The sequence below is a fragment of the Clytia hemisphaerica genome, unplaced genomic scaffold, assembly GCF_902728285.1.
Source record: "Clytia hemisphaerica strain Z4C2 unplaced genomic scaffold, Clytia hemisphaerica genome assembly, whole genome shotgun sequence".
NCBI classification, from domain to species: Eukaryota; Metazoa; Cnidaria; class Hydrozoa; order Leptothecata; family Clytiidae; genus Clytia; species Clytia hemisphaerica.
In genome coordinates, this window is record NW_027103900.1 from 1,437,531 (window position 1) to 1,457,829 (window position 20,299).

Here is a 20,299-nt window from a genome sequence, read left to right on the forward strand (position 1 = left end):
GGAAAGTATTTTGGCTAAAACTGAAAGTTTTTGGCTCGACTAACACTGTATCCGCCCTGTCCAAAATGAAAAATGCTTATAAAAAAATACCAAAATACCCGATATTAAAAATATTTTTATTTCACTTTCGATATCAACCACGGCTGCCATTTTTTGTTTGGACTTCTAGTCTTGTGCGCATAGTATAATCAAGCGCTCCGATTGGTTCAGAACTAAAACAATCGATCGGGCGCAGATATTTCAATAGAACAAAAGGTTCCCTAGCCTATATTTCTATAGCTGAATAGCGCAATTCTTATCCTCTTTTCCCAAATCTCTGCTCTTACACAAAACTTTGTAGACACTCAATCAATCAAAATTTTGAATCCATCCATCTTCGTCTTTTAGTGACGACCACGGAATGATAAATGCATGTCTCCTATGTTACCATTAGATTATTGTAATAGTTCAAATCCACTGGAAGTCAAATATTTAACGGTGTTTAACCGATTAGCGACTTGTTAAATTTGCGTAAATTTTTTTGAAAGGTGTGAAAATAGTTCCGTTATTTTCCGCTCTAGGTCAATACAACACGATACCGAGTAAAAAACAGACAACTGTCTCTAACTCGAACTTCTGTTAATTCAAATCTTTCTTAAATTCGAACTAAATCATCGGCATCTTCAGCTGGAAACTGGTGTTAAATACTCCTGTATTTCGAATCTTTTTCTTATCCGATAAGAAGGTTCACTATCCCTTGCAGATCGAATCAAAAAGTCAATTGTATTCATGTTTTACTTGACAGTTTGATTGAAAACTCCTCGTTTCACCCTCAACTTAACATATATAGACCCAGTCTTCTTGTCCAGAGAATAAAACCGAACGAAAACTTTTTACAAGTAAAAAGAGCCGAAAGAAAATTGAAATTGTGGAAATTCATCAATATTATTTACAGAAAATGAAAATTTCTTATTGCTAAATTTCTCCTCCTTTGATTTTAACGGGTCCTACAGTATTCTAAGAAATTTTCATAAATTTAACTGGTGACAGAGAAGTCTAATTATTTCTCCCGAAAACCTCAATACTACCATCGACAACAAACTCAACAAAACTAACGATTCTACATACAAGATGTCTTCTTTACTCTGTTAGAAAACCAAACCTTCAACATTTAACGATTTAACCTCTTTGGCAGCCTTCTAAAATAAAAACTTTCAATCATTCAGTCACATCTCATTATAAATACCAATCAATTAAATGACGTAATTGAAAATCTTGACATCATTAAAGGTTTGGCGATGCGTCTCTCTTTTTATTGCATCGTGGTATTGTTTTCTTTTTTGCTGATTTAAGATATCCATCATTTTTTGTCATTTTTGAGGTTGTTTGTGTTTGCTCACAAAAGCTTACGTGATTTGTTGTATACCATACGAATCTCTCATTTACATAACGCAAGGATGAAAATCTAATCAAAACCTTTTTTCACGAATTAGTTCATCAACCTATTTGTGCGCGTTTAGGAGTCTTTGCAACGGGGAAAGAAAGGAGAAGTTTTCCACACTTACTTGTCTTACACTCAGCAATACCATGCGAAATCTCTTGTATTGTATAATGTACAGTTTATTATGGTGTCTGTAGTCTTGAAACGAAAATACATTTTTGCCCTTGAATAACTGCAATTTTGGCACAAATGTGAATATATATGAATGAACATTTTTGCCCTTGAATAACTGCAATCTTGCGAGGACAAATAAATTATTAACCTCCTCCTCTTCGATGTGTCCTAAGATTGAGAATGTATTTCAAAAATCAAATACTGAGATTCAGCTTATGGATTTTTCAAACTGGAACCCAGTCCCATAGTTCGCTTTTTAATGTTCTCATAGCACTCAGTCCCTTAGTGCCACTTTTTATACGGCTCTGATAATGCTCACAAAAGGTATCACGTCAATCAGTGTAATCAAAATATGGTACATAAGTGGCTCTTAGTACGACTTTATCTTTGATTACACCCCCTTCTCACAGACCTAGTAGGATTTTTTCAGTCAGTCAGAAACTCGATGGGGATTGATTTTCCCATAATTATTATGGCTAGATATTTCAATTATTTTGTCAAAAAATTCAGTGGGGATGCGGGAAGAATACCATAGAATTGTTCAGTGAAGATTGGTTTATTTATGGTTTATTTGATTACTTTCGGCGGGGACAAAAATTGGAGGATCCTTTTCCACCGGGACAATATTTTGAGTATAATATATACATAAAATATTTTCCAGTGGGAAGACGGGTCCCAGCGGATTTGTAAGAAGGGGTTGTTCATCAAATTATTTTTCCCGCTATAATTTTCTGTTCTATTTAATTTATCCTTCATGATTTGTCTCCATATCCATTAACATAATCGTCTTATGGCTGGTAAATTTAAAGGTACATGTATGAGCATGACAATTAAGTCATATCATAATTCAAATCATTTTCGCTTGTTGTCATATATGCTTTTAGCCTGTACCAGGAAAAAGCAAAAAGACACCGGCAAATTCTTTTGAAAAGCAAAAATCACTCTTCTATGGCCAAAAATGCCGAAAGTTTGCCGGAAAACCCGTTTTTTGGCATTTTCTGATTTTTTGCAAAAAGATGCGTATTAGCTCAAAACATGGCCGATTCCGATTTTGGAGAAAAAATTTTTTCCGGCCGAAAATGCCTCATATATGCTAAACTCGTTTATAATGCGTGTAACACAGTAGTATAGGTGTTATATGACATTACGCTTATTGTTACGGAATTTATAGTTTGTATAAAATTTGTTCCCTCCATTACTTTTTGCTTCATTTCTACTATGTCTGAATACACTCTTCTCGAGATGCAATAAATTTATTGTTGTCCTCGTTTTCAAACAGATTTCATTGCTATAAAATTACATATTCACAATGATAATTGTGTTGTTTACACCTCGTGAGACATTTAGAGTTAATGTTTGCCTTTTGGGAATTTAAATTGGTTTAAATGTATAATTTCATAGCAACGAAATCTGTTTGAAAACGAGGACAACAATAAATTTATGCATCTCGAGAAGAGTGTATTAGTCGTCTAACAAGAGCCGAAATGATCTCCAGGTAGCATCGATTCGATTATTTTGACTCAAAGATAAAACTCATAACTTTGGCAAATGAAGGAACGAACGTAAACACGAAGAAAATTCAGTCGGGTTTGTAAGTGAATATCATAATTGAGAAGCACGTTTCATATCGATGCTACTTTATTCTTTGCAGTCTCCATACGAATGTTTACCTCCAAGTCTCCTGTGGTATTTTTATTATGGACAATTTGACATCCAAGATAGCGAAATATTTCAACATTTTTGATAGGCTTTTCATCAAGGGTAATAACAATAATTTGATAGACATCCTCCTCGTAAATGTATTTTCGATTAGTAGTCATGGTCTCGGTATTCTTAGGGTTAACTTTCAGTCGAAATCGCATGAAAAAAGAGTCTTTTAAAGGGACATAAAAGTATTACTGACAAACTTTGTAAACAAACCGTATGCAGCGGGATACAAAATCAAAACTAATTTCATGAATTTTTGCCCTTATGTTTTACAATGAAGTGAATACAGTCGCTCTCATGTTGTCTTTCTGACCAGCCACCAGAATCGTTTGAAAACCGACGGATCCGGCGACACTCTTGTCTGAACACAGACACAGAGATCCGATATCTACGACTAATTTCAAAATTCATTGTACTACGAAGCGATAAACGTGAGATGCACTCTGGTACAGAGTAGCGAGACTCGGACTCACAACCATCAATTCATTTCCAGCTCTACCAAGTGGCAATTGCTTCATCGAGTTCCAAATGGACCCGTAGCTCAAAGGTAGAGCATATGCCCGCGAATGGCATGGTTATGAGTTCGAGTCTCGCCGGATCCATTGGTTCTGGTGGCTAGTCAGAAAGACAACATGAGAGCGACTGTATTCACTTCATTGTAAAACGAATATCATATGTCAACGAAATAAAAAATGTAAACAAATATGGCTGATTTTGATTGTTTCAATTGTTTTACAAGTTTGTTTTGGACACGTGATTTTAATTGTTCTCTTTAATGACACGTGGATTGCGCAATGTTTACATTTTACCACTTACTACTAAGATTGGAGCGAGGCAAGTGAGACGAGGTACAAGACGATGTCGTCAGCATAGCCGGCCCAATCAAGTTCACATGTTCCTGAATTAGGATCAGGTTGAGAACGCTCGGTACGAGTAGACTTCTATATTTGAAGCTGAAAAATTGTATCGATTCTTCCGCTGCACGAGTCATGAAAATACGCATTACAAAGCCTATGTATAAATCAAACAAAGGAGGTAATTTAGGTCCTCTTTGGTGAACACCGACAATGATCGGAACGGTTTTTCCCTCGATGTCGATCGTCGTTTTTGAAAAAAATATCAAGTTCATTATGGAAGCCGAAGACGTATTGATTTCCAAAGCAAGGATCGGGTAATATAAACGAACCCGTGGCTGATAAGTCGACAAAAAGTAGAAAAACTGTGGTCGTTTGATCCTTTACAATTTGTTGAAATCGCTTAGTTACAATTGTAGCATCATTGGTACCCGGTTTTGGCGAAACCCACATTGATTATCAGAGAGTTGATATGATTATACCACGGCTGAAGTCTCGATATAATAGAATTATATTGACAATGGATCCTATGTTAAGCCCACGATACATTGTTGGGTCACTTCTTCATCCTTTGCCTTTCCACAGGGCTTCAATTTTACCGTTTCTCCAACTTTCAGGGACAGTTTTTCCTTTCATACTTGTTCAATAAGTTTCATAAAAAAGTTCATGAAATGGGAGGAGTTTTTCGCTTGTTTCAGAACATCGACCTTCAGAATTTCTGGATGTCATTGGATGCTTTACAATTCTTTAGGTTAAGTAGACTTTTTTGACGACTTCTTCGTGGTCTGGGATACCGTTACTAAATGGTTATTGACGGGATGATCAGGCTCGGATACAGAGGGAGGCTATAACCAATGGAGGAGAGTGCACTTTATTATCGTATTACCTTATATGGAAACTAATTACTCTCCATAAATAAGATAGCCTACCTCCTGTATCCGACCCTTATAATTCTTTTAAGATTGATGACAAATTCAGGGACATCCGTTGATAATTCTGGCCGCGGGAGCTCATTCTCTTTTGGAATGGGTGGATTAAAATGATTTGTAAAATGTTTGGTAAGTTTTTCTGGTGGACAAGATGATGGAGGTGATTGAGCTTTGGGTTTTTTGAATAGCTTAGTAACTTGACGGTTAACAGCGTAGTGGTTAATTTGTGTAGCTTCAGCTTTAAAGAATTCATTCTTCAAAGTTTTATGGTGGTTTAAGATTCTTCGAGACAAAGCCTTTATGATGTTCGTTGAATCGTCGCTCAGATGGGCTTTATGTTTTTCGAGTAGATCTCTCAATTCAGGATCATTACGCCAGGGAAGACTGTTATGATTCCGATTAAGTTTAAGGAATGTGACTATCCAAGGCTTCCTTAAGACGGTGAATAACTTCAGCATCCATTTCATTGATCGAAGTAATTTCGTCGTTAAATTTAAATTTTTTTTCTTCTAGATTTTCAAACAAAATTATGCTGTATCAGTTCATCATTCATAAATAAATCGAAATCGAGTTATTTTCTTTTTCTTAGGTTTCCGAGTTATATAACGAGTGCTGACTTCGGTGTTCTGAGGGTTGTTACGAGTAGTTTATGATCATGTTGAATTCAAAACTTGTTCTAACACGACAATCTGAAACATACTGACGGAGCCAGGCAGAGCATAGTAAATAATCAAGTCTTTTTGGTTCCAACAACAGCAAAAGTATCCTAAAGTTTTAGACTTATGTATTAATGGTTATCCTCCCTGGCGAAAGTATGGCAAATTACGCATGCGCATTATATGGACTTGAATTGGAGCATACACTATATGACGTTGAGTATCACAGCTCAAATAAATATCAATATTTTATCTGATGAAAACTTGACCTCTGGTACCCAGGGTAATGTGATGACAGTTATTAAATTTGGCCTCGGTTTCCTCCACGTTCTCACGGCTCTTGTTCTCGTTTTATTTTTTCGTTCTTTCGTTCTTTCTAGCGCTGGCGAGCAGCTAGAAATCTTTATTTTGAATATTTTTTATGAATGGTCACACAGTTTTTCTTATTTTCATGGCTCCCGTAAGAGGGTTTTTCTAAGCCGTGTGACCATTTTAGAGGCACTCGTGGTATTTTTGGTTTCTCACCGAAATATCAATCTTTTCACTTCTACTTTCAAAAGGGTGCTGAAGCTTTTAAAGACAGAAATCTACACATCACAATCAACATGTTTGGAGACCTTAAAAGTGCTGCTGGTGTCAAAGAATTAAATTGCTTTTTAGCCGATAAGAGTTATATTGAAGGGTAATAAATGATTTTATTTCCTTGTAGTTAAAAAGTAATAATAATACTTGGAACAGAGGACGGACGACGTGAGGCTAAAAGGGTTGAAGATATATATATACTTCTTTCCATCTTAACTCATATTGAGCTGCTTTCTTCCTTATAGTCATTTTAGATCACTAGTTTTACATTGACGGACTTCCATGTCATTACATTTTTCTTTTCAACTCCAACCTGATCGATTTTCTGTACTGTGAATGTTCATTCTAGATTTTTGTTGTAATTTGTATTGTCTTTTTGTTTTGTGAGTTTTGTCTTTAGTGTTTCCATTTTGAGTAGTTCAAGGTTTTATACTTCTAGACTATATATATGTGAAGAAATAAGTATTTCTGTCCAACTATATATCCTGAGCCTTAGCTTTATTAGCTACTGTGAAGTCGGGTAACTTTTTTTTTTTATGTACAATTGACAGTTGAATTAGTGCGATTGTTTTGCCTGATTCTTTTTAGCCAGTCAGCGTGTGCAAAAGCTCAATTAATATTTATTCCAAATCTGGATGAAAAAGATCAAAACACTAACCTGTGCAGATTCTCTTACAGAGCCAAAGCCTTTAAAGTAAAAACCTGTCATGTGAAGAGGTCGAAATTTGCTCTGAGATGAGAGATTTTGAGACACTTAACTCAATAACTACTTGTTATATATATTAAAGAAAGCCAGGAATTAAAAGTTTTGTAAAAATGGCTGCATTTAAAAGACTGATGTCACCTCGACAATCAGTGACAAAATACTTGGCACAAAAGGGAAATTCACCGGGGTGTTTTAAAACCACAATCGATTTGCAAGTGCTCTAAAGTAGGTTTGAAGGGCAGAGTTTTAACTCTGAGTTTTAACGCTAGACTTAAGACTTAGGACCTTAGGATCTGAGAATCCAAAAGTTCAAAAATGGTTTAGTAGGGCTTGAAATATAGCCTAGAAACCAATAAATCCCTCTAAGATCGAAATAATCAATGAAATCAAGTTGAAGGCCTGAAATTGACATTCTCGCTCGAACTTCAATTTTCAAAAAATGGTAAATTAGCTAAAAGTGCCGATATATTATGGCACTGATTGTAGATTCATAACAAATTGAAATATGTGATTTTGTCAAAATATGTCATCAGTTTAAAAAGTTATACCAGTTTTAAACATCAAGACATTAGACACCACTGCATGATTTATAAAGTTTTGGTTCTTGTTTTCAAATTACTTGTTACTTCTGTGTATCATAACGTGATTATCCATGCTTTTTTTATCTCAGATACATTCCTTCCCAAGCTGATGTCACTGTCTTTGCTGCTCTTGCTTCAGCCCCTGGAACAGAGTTTGCCCATGCTTTGAGATGGTACAATCACATTCGCTCTTACTCTTGTGATGAAAAGAAAAGGTAATTTTTAGTTAAAATAGATACAAGCTTTTGATGGGACCAATAACGAACTTTCAAGGACAATTTTTCTTTCATAGCAGGGCCTGAAATATATAACAATATTTTGATGGTGGAATCTATTTTGGTCGGACATTTCATTGATTGGGTCAGACTATGTCCGATGTCCGACCATTATTTCAGGCCCTGCATACTGTTTTTTGGCTTCTTAAATCAAGGAATGTTCATCTTATCTATTCCATATGAGAGAAAATAAACTTTCTTTACCTTTTTTGGACCTACCCCGGTGGAGGTCCTATAAATTAACCTCTGTTCGTTCGTTCGTTCGTTACTAGCTTTTCTCGGGATTGGCTCATTAGTTTTTCCTAATTTTTGGCACAAAGATGCAAAATGGTAATGCCCAAAATGTGACGGAGCCCGATTTTCGAAAAAAATTCATTTCCGGCCGAAAATGCCGGAAATATGCCGGAAAAACCGGTTTTTTGGCATTTTCTCGAGATTTCATCATTAGTTTTTTCTGATTTTTTGCACAAAGATGCGTAATAGCAATGCCTAAAACATGGATTAGTCCGATTTTTGAGAAAAATTCTATTCCGGCTGAAAATGCCGGAAATATCCCGGAAATCGTCGTTTTTGCAGATTTTCATTGGACTTTTTCCTTATATTTCGTTGTTTTTTCACACAAAAACATTATTTGTAGCAATGCCCACCATCAAGCATGGCTTAATTGTCAATAAAAGTGATTTTTGAAGCCGGAACTTTCTAAAAATCGCCGGAACAGCCTATTTTCGCCGGAAAAACGGTATTTCTTGAATTTCTTGAGCTTTACTTTATATTTTTTCATGAAATTTTGCACACTGGCGCCATATGATAATATCAAAATGTGACGGAGCCCGATTTTCGAAAAACATTTTTTTCCGGCCGAAAATGTCAGAAATATGCCGGAAAAACCGGTTTTTTGACATTTTCTCGAATTTTCATTTTCATTTTTTTCTGATTTTTTGTTGAAAGATGCGTATTCGCAATGCTCAAAACATGGCCGAGTTCGATTTTTGAGAAAAAATTTTTTCCGGTTGAAAATTCCGGAAATCTCCGTTTTTGCATATTTTCATTGGATTTTTTCCTTATATTTCTATGTTTTTCACACAAAAACATTATTGATAACAATGCTCACCATCAAGCATGATTCAATTGTCAATAAAACTGATTTTTGCGACCAGAACTTTCTATTATTTTTTCCCTACAACCCTTCCCTCTCCCCCTACCATCAATCAATGATGAATTTCTTGCGTTATGCATTTTCGCTAAACGCTATGTTTTCTGACTGATTTTTTTTCATTTTTCTCCTTGCATTGCTATCTAACTTTCATCATCAGGTAGGTCCATTCAGCATCTAGCTTGTTATATTTAGCTTTGCAAGCGCTACTGGTGATCATGGTGTGAGAGGAGCTGCACAAGCTAAGAAAGACGACGATGATGAATTGGATTTGTTTGGGTCTGACTCTGACGAAGAAGAAGAGGTATGGTTTTGAGTGGTTTTTGAATTTTCTTTCTGGATGATGTAACCAGATAAATTTTTGTATATTTACCATTATTTTAGTGTTGAAAGCTTGATCTGCGTTATAAAGCATTCTTGTCATCTTCTTGATATTTCTTTGGATGGTAAAAATCAGTTTATGGGAAAAAAGTTCCAAAGCTTTAAATGAACTAAGGAACTCAACAGTCTTTAACTGTTAAATTTCTACCTCTAGCTGATATTATAATTCAAAATTTTAGCTTTGAATAAACCAAGAAACCCAAGAGTACTTCAATTCTTACTTACTGAAACTATCATTATTCCCAAATCAATTCATAGACTGAAGAAGAAAAGAAAGTCAGAGAAGAACGACTTGCCAAATATGCTGCCAAAAAAGCCAACAAGAGTAAGTTTACTGAACATGGCAAACCATCATGCTAAATTTCCATTCCACTTTTGAGTTGTTTTTTATGCGGCTGTTCTTTATTTTTACGTACAGCTTTTGGTATATGCCTTAAATTGATTCAAATTATAATTTTCCATTTAGAAACTGTAATCGCTAAATCAAGTCTTTTAATCGACGTCAAACCATGGGATGATGAAACTGGTAAGTAACCCATACAGTATTTTATGAAAATATTAGCTAATAAAATTTGATTTTATTAGATGTTTTTTCCTAGGAATAATTGTTTTGTGTTTTAATTTTCAATTTTTTTTTAATTGCTTTAAACACAAAAAACTTGCTTAATGTATGAATTTTGTATGTTTTTAGACATGAAAGCTCTAGAAGCAGAAGTTCGAAAGATCGAAGCCGAAGGGCTTTTGTGGGGTGCAAGTGAGTATCTTTTTCTTCTTGATATGTAATTATAAACGTTAATTGTTCTTGAAGATTTCCAATAACTTATTTCTTAACCCTTTGCATCACCTTAAATGAGAAAAATATATAAATTACTGACCAAAACCTAAAATTGGAAAAATGCCCAATTGGAAAAATGCCCAATTTGAATTGATCAACATGATAGAATAGAATCCAAAATGGTGAACACTGAAAACAGAAAAATACAGAAAACATGTGAGGGGATGCCAAAAATGATGGAAAGACACTGAACTTGGCCTTAAGGCTTAGCCGTTACACAACTGCACCCTATTGAATTGAAATGTGAATTTGTATCTTTTTGTGAAATATTACAAACTATTTCCCTCAAAATTTACGAGGCTACTCCATGTAACACAAATTTGCCTAAATCATCCTTAGGTTACTGTTTAATTAGAAAGTATTAAGTATTCATGACAAAAGCTTCCAGCCAAAATTCCCAACATCTACCACAGGTCAAAAGGTCAATGTCACTTGACAATCTTCATCTACCTTAAGGGAAGAAATTTTTGCGGAATTTAATTTCGCGTAAGAGAGTTTCAAAATGGCAAATTTCGCGGAAGTTAATTTCGCGAATGAGCTGAATTCAAAAGTTTCACGGAATTTAATTTTGCGATTGAGAAATTTCAAAAGAATTTTTTTTACAGAGAAAGTGTTTTTCATAATTTTCATCAAAATTCGTGAAATTAAATTCCGTGAAAATTTCTTCCGTGAAAATTTCTTCCCTTAAGGTACCAAAGATGCTTCCCCTATTCAAAATTAGGTTTATTATTGGAGGGTTTATAAGCATAAATAGGCTTTTTATTCTGCAACATGTTTAAAACTTACGTTATGTTCTTATTTGATGTAAGTTCTATCTGTGGTGAATCATTATTATTCTTCACTTTTCTCTTTAGGCAAACTCATACCTGTCGGATACGGAATCAAGAAACTTCAGATCAACGCCGTCATCGTAGACGATAAGGTCAGTAAATGAAGTTTGTTTTAGGTTGAGATGTTGTTTTCCTTGCTCATTCCGATGATTAGATGAAACTCACACACTTACTTATTTGAAACATGTGAAAATATTCTGCAAATATGAGGATTGAACAATAATGCTCCCATTGTATTTCTTTAGACTTCAGCCTTTTTATGTTACACTAATCCTGCTTGTTTTGTTTATAAGCATGTTCTTTTGGAAAACAGGCTCGGTTATTCTTAGCTCTTTGATTCATTTAAAATGGAAAAGAGAATGAATCTTCCCAAATAAACAGCCCATGACTACTGACCCACTACCAAAGCTCACTGATATTCTTATGATATGCTTATTTTTCACCAAATCCAAGTATTAGTATGCTTATAAACGTTATGCTTATAAAAGAAAAACGTGTATCGTCCTGTTCAATGATTACTACATATACTCACACATTTACTTATTTGATATATCTGTGAAAATATTCTGCAAATATGAGAACCAGGGCGAAGTTTTAGTTACTGTCAGGTCTTTTTACTTTGTCTAACCAGTTTTGAATTCTGTTCAGATAATCCAATGATTATTATAAATCACACACATTCTTTGATATTCGTGAAAATATTCTGCAAATATGAGGATTTACTGATAATGCTGTTCCACCTTTCTATTTCGGTTTATGCTGTTTCATACATCATGAAAAATGTTTTCCTTTTCCAGATTTCGACGGACTGGTTAGAAGAGAAAATTACGGAAGACGAAGAGCGTGTCCAATCCATGGATATCGCTGCTTTCAACAAGATTTAAATTCTCATTCACCACAGCTTTATCGTTATTTCTTATCTTTATGTACATCTCGAATTTTGTCAATGAATATTAACAAACTGCTATTTCTATGTCAATTCGACTTTAATTATTTTTATTATCCGCTATTTTAAAGGTATTCAGAATCATTTAAAAATCCTTCAAGTCTTCCCCTTTTTAGGCATCTCAGCGTCGATCGACTTTGGGCTGTGTGCAGTAATTGCTTTGATAGCTTCCGAGTTCTGCCATTTTCTGTTTGTATGAGTAAACAAACACCCACAGGTGTACTAAATTGACAGTTTGTACATTAGAAAAATTGCTCTTGAAGGAGAAAAGTAAAATCGAAGTTTCAGTAAAGAGAACTTTGGACTGGTGAGAAAAAGTCTTCGTCTGCATCTTCAAAATATTTTAAGGACATAAAGTCGTAAAATGTAAACATTGTGCGAACCACGTGTCATTAAAGAGAACAATTAAAATCACGTGTCCAAAACAAACTTGTAAAACAATTGAACAATCAAAGTTAGCCATATTTGGTTTTATTTTTTATTTTGACATGTGACATTTGTTTTGATTTTGTATCCGCTGCATACAGTTTACAAGTTTCGCCAGTACTTTTATGTCCCTTTAAATGCCTCAAAACAATCAGTAAAGAACTACTACTAGCAAACACCATCTAAAACACATTACTAGGGAACCTTCATTCAATGATACATGCTATTTCTCATTTTGGAATGTTTCTAAGGGATACTTTAGGCGTATAAACTTTCGCGAGGATGAAAAAATCGCGAAATTCACGACATTTACTTTTTCAAATCTTACGGAAAAAATATACTCAACTTTCGCAAATCAAGACGTAAAATAGAGAATTTTCGCATGAGAAAATGACTTAGAGGGACAAATACTTCTTGGATTGGCTTGAAACATTTGTCCTTTGGCTTATTTAGTCTTTAAGCAGGTTAAAAGGTGCCATAAAAGTTGCATTTTATTCAATGCTTGAAGTTTGACAGATTTTCTATTTTGTCAAGAATTTTTGGCGAGCATAAACTTTCGCGAATGGCCCTTCCTAGAATTTTAAAAGACATTTACTTTCGCGAAAGTTTGTACGCCTAAAAAGTAGATGGCGTGCATTGAGTTTCTTCAATCACAAAGTGATCGTAAAATAATTGTTGCTTTTGTCTTTTACTGATTGGTCAAGACCGCTGAAATTTTATTGTAATGTCACGTGACCTAGGTAGGATTTCCTACCTGAACACGTTTCAGCCAAAGCACTATTTTCTATCGAAGTGGATCTTTTCGGCGTAAAATCATCCCCACAGCTGGATAACCCTGAATAAGTAGTATCCAAAAATGGCATTTTTTATTAACTTTCGATGTGAGAGTCCATTGTATTTATTTTTCTTTCGGCTACAGTATAATACTGTTCATAAATCTCTTCATGGAATTACAAGTATAAAGGCCTGGGGGCACGAGAAGTTTCTTTCGTTGGTGCCCACCAACCTGAAACGCTTTCTCGTGTCTCCACCCCATTTTTCTTTCTACCAATAAAAGTGAAATCTCCCTTTTGTCCTAGGGGCAACTTGTGGATATTTCCCTTTTTGTCTCATGAAACACAAAAGAAACCATGGGACACACACTTTTTTCTTGAGTTGGTCGGATGGAGCATGTTGTATTGAAATAATGCGAATAAAAACTTCTCGAGGATTAGAGAACAAGAACATTTTCGCCCGGGGGGGGGGGGGGCAGCTGGGCAAAAGGACCGACGGGTATGTGCGGGTCCTAAGGGTACCTTTTCCAAGTGCATTTAAAATGCACTGTAAGGGTCGGGAAAACTAGAGATGCACTGTAAGGGTAGAAATTTCAGAAAATTTCAGAAAATTCTTGAAAAACCTAGATATTTTGACCAAAAATGCTAGAATTTTGACCATTTTTTGCACGAAAGAGATCGAAAATTTGGGGGAAAATGCACTCTAAGGGTATGACTTTCACTGATTTTTGCTGCACTGTAAGGGTGCAATTTTAAAAGCCAATTTTTGGCCCGCACATACCGTCAGTCCCGCAAACCCAGTGCCCCCCGGGCATTTTCGTCACCTTGACGATTGAATTTAAGTGTAGGCTAGACTGGAGTCGTTGGAGTCATAATGCATGTAATACTAATAATAAACACAAATAATGATACGGGATTTAGTTTGTATAAACGACTGGAAGAATCCGGTGTTCCAGCCTTATAGATACCGGGCCTAGCTACGCAGAAACTTGCGTAGCGAAAAAACAATTTATCAAGCAACAACAAACTCTCAAAATAAAATCAACTCAAATGAAACATTTTTAACGCACAAATCCACACACATTTTATTTTCAAGAACTTTTTTTGAGCGGGAAAAAATTTTAATTGCGATATTGACACTTTTTTTTTGTTTGGAGTTAGTGCACAAAGGTTTCTAGACGACTAAAATTTACTTTTTTGCTTTATTTCTGATATGTCTGAATTAGTCGTCTAGCTTGCTAGACTAAGTGTAGGCAGGCGATTTCGAAAGTTTTTGACGTTTACCTCGAAAATGGTGTCACTCGGGAATTTCCGAACTTAGCTCACTGTATTTGATTTAAATGGGGCTTTTCCCGTTTGACCAAAATGGTAGCCGAGTAACGGAAAGTGAAAGTAGTACCAAGTAGTGAAAGTGTAAACTCTAGAAAGAAAGGGTGGTATATATAGACCTTTTTTCAAAGAGGCCACCCTGTTGAATAATTATGTAGTCCAGCAGAAAAACAATGATAAAACCATGCATAATTATTACAATACAAATGCATACATACTATCTTTGTTTTTATGGCTGGACTACATAATTATTCAACAGGACGTCCTCTTTGAAAAAAGGTCTATTCTAAAGATTAAGGTAAAGAATTATATATTTTTTAATCAAGGGAATCAAATAATCTAATGAATGTATTTTTCTATCCAAATTTTTTCGTGATTTGTTCAAGGTTTGCTTGTGAAAGTTTTATGGCAACCCATGGCATGGTTGCAGACGACCCTCGACATGGCCCGAGAATTCTCGGGCCTCTTCGGGCCATGTTCGGGCCAAGAGACCCTATCAATTCTTTTGGCCCGAACATGACCCGAGTCATTCGGGCCATGTTCGGGCCATGTTAAATGTGGAAAGAGTTACATCGGATCGCCCAAAGTACCTTCATGTTTTTATTTTATTTTCTTATCTCTGATCCTGTCTTTCTCTTTTCTGACTGTCTGAGTTTCTGAGACTTAGTTTCTCATTTCTGACTGAGTTTTCATACCTGTCAATCATTTGTCCATCAATTTCGACCAACCTAATTTTCGCACCGAGTGGGATTCGAACCACCACCAAAGAAAGACCTTCTGATTCGGAAGCCAGCGCTCTATCAGTTGAGCCATCGCCGCACAGCAAAATCACGCAATTCATAACATATTATACCGAACTGGCAAAAGACGGGGGTAATGTTATTATAATATGGGTAAAAGTACCTAAACCTGACTGAAATTCGAGCCGTTACTAGCAACCCTGCGGGGTCCAAGGCGCCGAGTATGCACCTGGCGCAGTGACAAGCCGTTACTAGCAACCCTGACCCTACCTAACTGTTAGTTAATCAATTCAAAACAACAAAACCCCCGGAAAGGTGACTATCAGCGATCCGTGGATAAAAAAATAAAAAAATGAAAAATAAAAAAATGAAGGTAACTTTGGGTGATCAGATATAACTCTTTCCGTTAAATGTTAAATTGATTCAGCATGTCCAGTCAAACAAAATACCGTAGTACAAAATTAGATTTGTCTGTTTTGTTTATATCGCTCAAAACAACTTTTACGAGCTTCCCGTGGACAACGTTCAGTTTAAAACCAGGACCAGTTTACTAGCAAATATTTCCACCCTAAGTATATTTATAACAATGTTTTCATACCAAATAAGACATTTAATATTTATATGAATTTACAACATTCATATATTTAATATAATTATATAAGAGAAACCAAGTTTTTCTCAAAGAAAATGTTAAAAAAATTCAGTCCTGAAATTACACGCCTGTTTAAATCATGTTTTCAAAAATTGGCCCGAGTGTGGCCCGTGCGTGGCCCGCGTGTGGCCCGAATTCTCGGGCCATACTCGGGCTTTACGCGAATTCCAATAAAAGTTTTGGCCCGAGAATTCTCGGGCCATGTCGAGGGTCGTGGTTGCAGTCTTCTCTTCTTGTTCTTGTACCCCCCGTACTGTACTGTATGTATACCGTGAGATCGGGTAACTTGCATCAGTGGAGGCTAACATGCATAGCCCTCAAATGAATGACCTGGCTGGTCATTGTAGTACAAAATTAAATCAAAACAAAAATGGTAGAGTTAGAGCTGCGAGGGGAACTGCGTCATAGTTCGTTCATTTGTTTTGAAATTTTGCTGCTTTGCTTTGATTGGTCAGTCATATTTGATGGCTATGCAAGTTTCCTCCACTGATACTAGTTACCCGACTTCAAGGTATACCAGACCCAATCAAGCGAACAATGGAACTAATCGAACTCCATTGAATGATTAAAGTTCAATCAAAAAAATTAATCGAGCCTAATCGAACACTCACAATTTTTGGAGCAACTAACAGGAGTACACAGGAGTTCAATTAGCTAGTTTGGCCAGTAAAAAGTTTGATTAGTTTGTAGCACGCGATCGCCATTTCAACAGTTCCTGGACCCCAAGTTTAAATAAAAATAGCATAATACCGTCAACTGCTCTAACTTGGGACAATTGGTCGAAACATGGGACTGTTGATATCTGGCCTGTATTTACACTTACTCTTAAATCTCTTAAATCTCAACAAATTTGTTTTGATAACTCCACCAAGTTTTTCAATCATTCTGTCATAACATGGTTACGATAACTTTCACTGATAGCGCGCCCTTTTTAACTTTTTTGTTTTCATTCAAAATGACCAGACACCAATTGGAGAATATAGAGAGCGCCTGTCGCCTAACCGCCTATTGCCCAATGGGATTAACAAATAATGAGTGTGTAACTTATCAATCACACGAGTGACATAAAACGCTCCATTGTATTGCCACTAATTTGGTCTTCTTTGTTTCAGACATTCGCATGTGTTCCACTACAGATATTTTTCATATTTCAATTTAAAAGCCTTCTCTGTGCAAAGAGAAATTGTGCATTTTTTAATACGCCGTTCATTAACTCAAATCAAATGACTTTGGAGGTTCAGTGAAATGGTGGCAGAATTGCCTTCCCATGTTTTGTCAGATAGTCCCAAGTTAGAGCAGTTGACCCAGTGGTTTTTCCAAGCACTCAAATGCCTCCGTTAGACGGAGGCATTAAACTCAATTCAAATTGAGTTTCAGAAACTCAATTTGAAAGAAAATTTTCAGAAAAGAAGTAAAAGATCAAATTTCACCATAATAAAATACTTTCTCACTCTTTCTTCCCCTTATTTAAGCCCATTAAAAGGAATAAAATGAATAAAACTTGTAGTAAAAGTTATTCAGTTATCACAGCTGCAGTTGATTCTTTTAATTGAGTTTTATATACTACCCTCCTTCTATATCTACAGTTAGGAACATTTGGCGAGTTCCTGTACGCGACCGCGATCTAAAAAATCATAACAACACTCATTAAAAAATGACGTTCGTGTCTTTTCGCACTTTTTTTAGCCTAGACGATGTAGCAAACATAGTAAATATAAGCACAATGTGCTTTTAATTGGCTGAAGTTTTTTTTTGCGTCGGAATTTTTTTTTCAAACTTTCAGCAATGATTGACCAAACTGTTACAATGAAAATTATCCAGCGCATTTTTTATCTTCTTATCTTCTTAATATTCAATGAAGCACTCAAAGTTTACTGAATTTAAGCACATAAGATATTCTTATAATTATTGATATTCACTAAAACACCGTTCATTGCCTGCTGCAGTGGAGTGTATGACGTAACTCGCGCGGCAACTAACTCGCTTTTTCTTGGAAGATCATATTGGGCGTTTTGGCGTTACCTTCCTCGAAGCTAGCGGGCGCCCCTGTCTTTCCGCAACTCTTTCCACCATTTTAGATGGCCATAATAATAGATCCAAAAGGGCGCCATAATCTTGGAAGATAATTTGTTTTGGTCTCCAGCTTTGGGAAGTAGCAATGTTTTTGGTTGTTTTTTATGGAAAATAGTAAGAAACTTAAGTTTAGAAGTGTATCATTTAGTTTTGCTGGCTTGAAGAATGGCAGGATCCTGGATGGTTTCCCTAACTGATCTACAATAAAGAAGAATATTTTTAATTGAGTTATTATATACTACCCTCCATCTTTATCTACAATAAAGGGAAGATTTTAATTGAGTTATTTTCTAATCTGAAAGTTTCTTATCGTTTTTCATTTGTACATATCTATATTTTTCATTGGTACGTTCAAGTAAAGTAGTGTTCTGGTTTAGAGGCACCACTTCCTTTTTTGGCATTTCTTTTTTGGCATTTCTTTTATCCCCCATTTTGCTAAAATTAGCTCTAGATATATATAATTTGTTGTTTTATTTTTTATTTTTTTAAAAGATGAAATTAGTTCATCATCCTCCTCACTTAGAGCTGGATAGTGAGACCTTTTGAGTTTCTTTTGAAAAACTTTTTTGAAGGTAAAGAACTTAGTTCTATAATGCTAAAAGTGCAAAATACATAGAAAATACATCCACTTCTTCTTCTTTATTTTTGTAACTTTTTTCTAGAGTTGAGAGGACTTTTTTTCAGTAATTCATTCATTTTGTTCATCGCTAAATTCTAGAAATTCATTCACTTTTAACCGTTTTAAAGTGCCAGTTAAGGCCAAATTATGCTCAGCTTTAGGGGGCTTTGCCCCCTGAACCCTCACCAGGGCTAGCCCTGGACCCACTGGGGGCTCAAGGCGCCCCCCACACCCCCAGCCTCTATTATCCAGCCTTTGGCTGGATATCACGGCTTACGCCTTTGATGAAAACTCAATTTGCAAGTACAAACGGAGGCATTGCTTAGTGCTTGGAAAAACCCCTGGTTGACCATGGCTCCGAATGGGGTTCTAGGTCCCCCCAACAAATTTAGGTCCTCCCTACGATTTAGGTCCCCCCACTTTTCAGTAAGGTTCAGGTCCCAGTTGAAATATAAAGGTTCAGGTCCCAGCAAAAAAAGCTACTGTCATTTCTGGTAGTATTATTACTAGTTTTTTTACGTATCAACATGGGACGTCAACCAACTGAGGAAGAGAAGAAAGAATTCATGTACATCATAAAAATGCGGGGTTAAAAAAAATTGGGGGTCCAAATTGAAAAATTAAATAAATGTTGCCCACCTGGAATTTTAAGGGTAGAAATCTGCCATTTTAGCCTACATTTTGATAGAATGTAAGAGATAATAAATTCAATAGAAAAATCTATAACTTATTAACCAAAACAATAGTGAGGGGGTATTTTACAGTTTCCTAATTAGCCCCCCAGAACTCTCAATGTTGTTGTTAGGACCTTCCTGACTGGGAGGAAAAAAACACCTATTGAATGATTATTGGCAAATTAGGGATAAATCCGTTAAAATGCTCATTTTTAGGTAGGCTCATTCATAGCGTCAGCAATGGTATAGGACAGGAAAAATATTAGCTCCGTCCCCTGAGATTTAAAGTACCACAGATTCAACAATTTGTTAGTATACCACATGATTTGCAACTATTGACAAAAAAAAGTAGAAATGCTTTTGTTATATGCCAAAAGTTATTTGTAATTTACATCACCTAACTAACTGATAATGTTCTTCTATTTGTATGTTTGTCTGTTACCAGCTTTTTGGGATTGGCTCATTATTTTTTTCTATTTTTTTTGCTTAATTATGCCAAATGGTAATGCCCAAACAGTCACGGAGTCCGATTTTCGAAAAGATATCTGGGGGGATTTGGGCCAAAACTGCCTTAAAAAGGGTTTGTTTTTTCTGATTCTCTCCTATATTAAATGATATATTTTCTGATATGTATCTCATGATTGGAAAGAGCTATTAACTTGAAATTTTGACCAGTTATGGATAGTAGTAATTCAAATAAGACTTTTATCATTTTGATGTCAAAATATTTGCTGAAACACTATGAGTGCTAACTGATTTTTGATAAATTTGAAAAGGACCACCACTGCCTTTCACTTAGTATTAAAATGTATTAACTGATTTTGAGGTCTAATTATATCTTGCCAATATATATAAATCTCATTAAATAATTACACAACAGTATTTAAATTTCCAATTCTTTTTTAAAAAGACACAGAACATAGATTAATTGAGACCAAAACAAGATTTGCGTATTATCTTGATAATTATATTTTACTACATTAT

At 35.5% G+C, this 20,299-nt stretch overlaps 1 protein-coding gene across 1 annotated transcript; it reads left to right on the top strand.

Annotated features, from left to right (window-relative positions):
* Window positions 1-6,267: 6,267 nt before the first annotated feature.
* On the top strand, window positions 6,268-12,062 carry LOC136808856 (elongation factor 1-beta-like). The gene is made up of 8 exons (XM_067065416.1): window positions 6,268-6,422; window positions 7,699-7,824; window positions 9,233-9,341; window positions 9,677-9,743; window positions 9,885-9,944; window positions 10,110-10,172; window positions 11,108-11,175; window positions 11,881-12,062. The coding sequence occupies exons 1-8, from the start codon at window positions 6,346-6,348 to the stop codon at window positions 11,965-11,967; spliced, it is 657 nt and encodes a 218-aa protein (XP_066921517.1). The 5' UTR covers window positions 6,268-6,345; the 3' UTR covers window positions 11,968-12,062.
* The last annotated feature ends 8,237 nt before the right edge of the window (window positions 12,063-20,299 follow it).

Excerpts from the sequence above, each read along its gene's own strand:
- LOC136808856 (XM_067065416.1), top strand. The coding sequence starts at position 6,346 with ATGTTTGGAGACCTTAAAAGTGCTGCTGGTGTCAAAGAATTAAATTGC. Across the intron at positions 7,825-9,232 it reads TCTTGTGATGAAAAGAAAAG|CTTTGCAAGCGCTACTGGTG; the intron begins GTAATTTTTAGT and ends TGTTATATTTAG. Across the intron at positions 10,173-11,107 it reads AGGGCTTTTGTGGGGTGCAA|GCAAACTCATACCTGTCGGA; the intron begins GTGAGTATCTTT and ends TTTTCTCTTTAG.